Source organism: Trichechus manatus, unplaced genomic scaffold, assembly GCF_000243295.1.
Source record: "Trichechus manatus latirostris isolate Lorelei unplaced genomic scaffold, TriManLat1.0 scaffold00176, whole genome shotgun sequence".
Taxonomy (NCBI): domain Eukaryota; kingdom Metazoa; phylum Chordata; class Mammalia; order Sirenia; family Trichechidae; genus Trichechus; species Trichechus manatus.
In genome coordinates this window covers 3,523,182-3,526,765 of record NW_004444112.1, presented here as the reverse complement: position 1 = coordinate 3,526,765, position 3,584 = coordinate 3,523,182, and the positions used below count along the sequence as shown (strand labels likewise).

The 3,584-nt window shown below is 45.4% G+C and overlaps 1 protein-coding gene across 1 annotated transcript; it reads right to left on the bottom strand.

Moving 5' to 3' along the window:
* Positions 1 to 201: 201 nt before the first annotated feature.
* LOC101345663 (zinc finger and SCAN domain-containing protein 4-like) lies at positions 202 to 2,202 on the bottom strand. Its single transcript, XM_012558569.2, is given in 3 exon segments — positions 202 to 974; positions 1,067 to 1,226; positions 1,807 to 2,202. Coding segments are annotated over 3 exon segments (1,290 nt in total). The 3' UTR covers positions 202 to 240.
* Positions 2,203 to 3,584: the final 1,382 nt, after the last annotated feature.

The window sequence follows — 3,584 nt, the reverse complement described above, 5'->3', positions numbered from 1 at the left end:
TATATCTATCTACCTACCTACCTATCTAAATCTATCTATCTAAATCTATCTATCTATCTATCTACCTACCTATCTAAATCTATCTAAATCTATCTATCTATCATCTATCTATCTATCTATCTATCTATCTATCATCTATCTATCAATCTATCATCTATCTATCTATCTATCTATCTATCATCTATCTATCTATCTATCTATCTATAACGGTGGTTCAGTATATAACGGTGGTTCAGTAGCTTAGGAAGCTTCTATTCTGTCAGGAGACCCTTTAAGGGTAATTTTCTGGTGAGTCTTCACATGGCGGTGATAGGTGGATGACTGGCGGTAGCTTCTCTTGCAAATGGAACACATATAGGGCTTCTCTCCCGTGTGGATTCTCTCATGAGCCCGTAAATTGGTTCTGTGGCTGAAGGCCTTGTCACATGTGTTGCAGGGGAAGGGCTTCTCCCTCCTGTGAATCACCTCGTGCACCCGCAGGTCTGTCATCTGGAAGAAGCCTTTGTGGCACTCAGCACAAGTAAATGGTCTCTCGTTCCTGTGTCTTCTCTGGTGGGCTTCTAACTGAGAAAAATACTTAAAGATCTTGGGACAGTCCTCACATCTGTATGGTTTTGGGGTTTCATGAAATCTTTCTTGGTATCCCCCACGTGGAGATTTTCCCTCACTGCTCTGGCGGGCAGGGGCAGACTCAGAGGTGGCCAGGTCTGGTCTGGAGATAAACCTTGGTTCCACTTCCATAGGGACATCTTGATGAGAGAGTCCTCGCAGGGTCTCTTCCTGGGACTTGGAGGTGCCTAGCCCTGCTCTTCTAGAGCTTTCCAGGTTCTCCCAATAAGGACAAGTCTCTTCAGGTTTGGGACAATTCTCTTGCTGGATAAACTGTAGGGAAGGTATTTGATTGTCCCCACTAGTAATATCATTTACTTGTGTCATTTTCAAGGAAAGGTTGTTGCTGTCTTCTTTATCTTGGCCTCCTGTGAAAATAAAGGAACGACTCCATGAAGTTGCAGCCCTGACAGGCCCGCACAGAACATTTTCCTGGTATCCATATTCCCTCACTCACCTGTTTGGGTGGGATGATCTTTGGAAGGCTGGAAGGGGGTCCCCACGTTCTCTCCTCTTGGGTTCCCTGCTGACAACTGTTTTGTGAGGTGAACAATGACGTCTCTTAAGGGCATATTCTCAGAAAAGAGGGCTTCCTGTCCCTGCATGCAGACGTGGACCTGTAAACAAACACCGGACACTGTCATATGGATGTCTGTTGCGTGACACCAGTCATTGTGGGAAATCTATTCTTGTCAGGTTTCTGCAGGATCCCTCAATTTGGGGTGTCCACACTTCCCTGTCCTCTCCTTATCACTGACGGTGTGAAATTTCACAATCATTGCCTCTTTGGAATGTCTTCTCTGATTAATAAAAATGACAAGAAGGATCCCTGAGGGAAGAACTAGTTCTTGTTAAGGCATTTCTTCCACATCCTTGAGTTATCTGTGCAAATGTCAATCTCCCAGAGAGCTCTCCTACCACCTCTGGAGTCAAAATTAAATAATTAGATCAATGAATGAGTCAATATGTTTGCCTCCTATAAATCCCACAGAGTAAACAGATATAAAGACTTTCTGCTTCATTCTCGCTAACTTAGGAGGAGGTGATGTTCCTTGGTGAGGACGAGTGGTGGAAAAGTGTGATCTGACTAATAATTGTTTCTACAATAACTCTTCTTTCTCTCCTTCCAGGCAACTCCACCCTCCTGTACCTGCTCCTCACTCCCCTCTGCCTTGAGGTCAGAACCCCTATACTCACATACGCAGGTGGCTCCATGAAATCATCTGTCAGGTCTTCCAGGAAGTCCTCCAGGTTTCTGCAACTTGAACCCCATTTCTCTTTCAAAGTGGACCTGTTTTTGTGGGGCTCATTCATCATGAACTGCTCCAGGACCAATTGGGAAATCATTTCCTCCTTGCTGTGTTTCTCTGGCTGCAGCTACAAGTGAAATAACTTCTGGAGTCTTTGCAGTTCCTGCCTTGCATATGAGTTATTGCTGTACTGAAATATGCTCAAAGGAGTGTCCTGGAACCCAGAGATCCCCTCTGCCTTCTGGACACCAGTTCCTTGGGTGGGTTCAGACTCTCCATTTTCTAACCAGGGATCATTCCTGGATGGTTCACGTCGGAAAGATATTCTGAGATCTAAAGCCATGATTGGCAAGATTTCTCAGAGATTCAACTTGGAGGACTCAGTCTCTGCTGGCTTGTAAGTCTGGGGACTTGGCAACAACTGGTGGACACTTAAAGGCTGCAAGGTAGAAATAGAAGAGATATATAATTAATGAAAGCACTGACATAGTTAAATCCAAAATAAGAAAAATTTCTGGCCCAGATGGCTTCATGGGTAAATTTCAAACTTTCAAGACTGAACTCTACTCTTACACAAAATGTTCCAGATCATGGACAAAGAGGGAATACTCTCAATTTTAGGCAGAGAAGCCAGCAACTGCCATTTCACACCTCATGTCAGCCTCACTGGAGCCCTGGTAGTGCAGTGGTTAAGAGCTTGGCTGCTAACCGAAAGTCAGCAGTTCGAGACCACCAGCGGCTCCTGGGAAACCCTAAAGGGAAGTTCTACTCTGCCCTATAGGGTTGTTATGAGTCGGAAACAAATCGACGAAAACGGGTTTTGTAAGCCTCACTTTACTATCAGGTTATCCTCACCAATCCCATGAATAAGAGAGGCAAAGGTGAATCCAGAAAAACCCCATAGGAGAAAACAGAACACAGACTTGCCTTTTCCTAATCCATTTATCTCAAAGCTTCCCGAGAACCTTATAAAACGCTAATCTGCATTACGAATTCACTTTACTCTCCATAGTGCCTCCCACTGTGGTGAAGTGATTAAGCGTTCCATTGCTTACAGAAGGACAGAGGTTCTAATCCACCAGCTTCTCCGAGGGAGGAAGATATGACAGTCTGCTGCGGTAAGAATTGCAGCCTAGGAAACCCTATGGGACAGTTCTACTCTGTCCTATAGTTCGCTATAAGTTGGTATTGGCTCCACGGCAAAGAGTTTTTACGTCCTGGTCTTTCTCCCTATGAGCCTGTCATCTTTATGCGAGCAGACGGCTGCGTCTTTCTCCTTAGGAGCTGCTGGTGAGTTCGTACCGCCCACGTCTTGGTTAGCAGCCCAGTGCTTAATTGTTATACCACCAGGACTCATTCATGCGTAAGACCTTGGATTTCAAAGTCAGGCTGCCTGGGATCTAATCCAGAGCTGGCGTCTAGAGGCTGCGTTACCGCAGCCATGTTACACATCAGGTCCCCATCTGTATCTCGGGGATTCCAAAGGCATCCTCTTCCCAGAGTTGTTGCTCAGGCAGCTAAATGACTTAATAAACAGGAAGCAGGTAGAGCTGTCGCTGGCTTATGTTAAGTGCTCAAAAAAGGTCTAGTCAATAGCTTACGTTGTTGTTGCTGTTGTTAGGTGCCGTCGAGTGGATTCTAATTCATGGCAACCCCGTGTGTGCAGAGTAGAACTGCTCCATGGGGTTTTCAAGGCTTTGACCTTTCAGAAGATTGCCAGGCCAG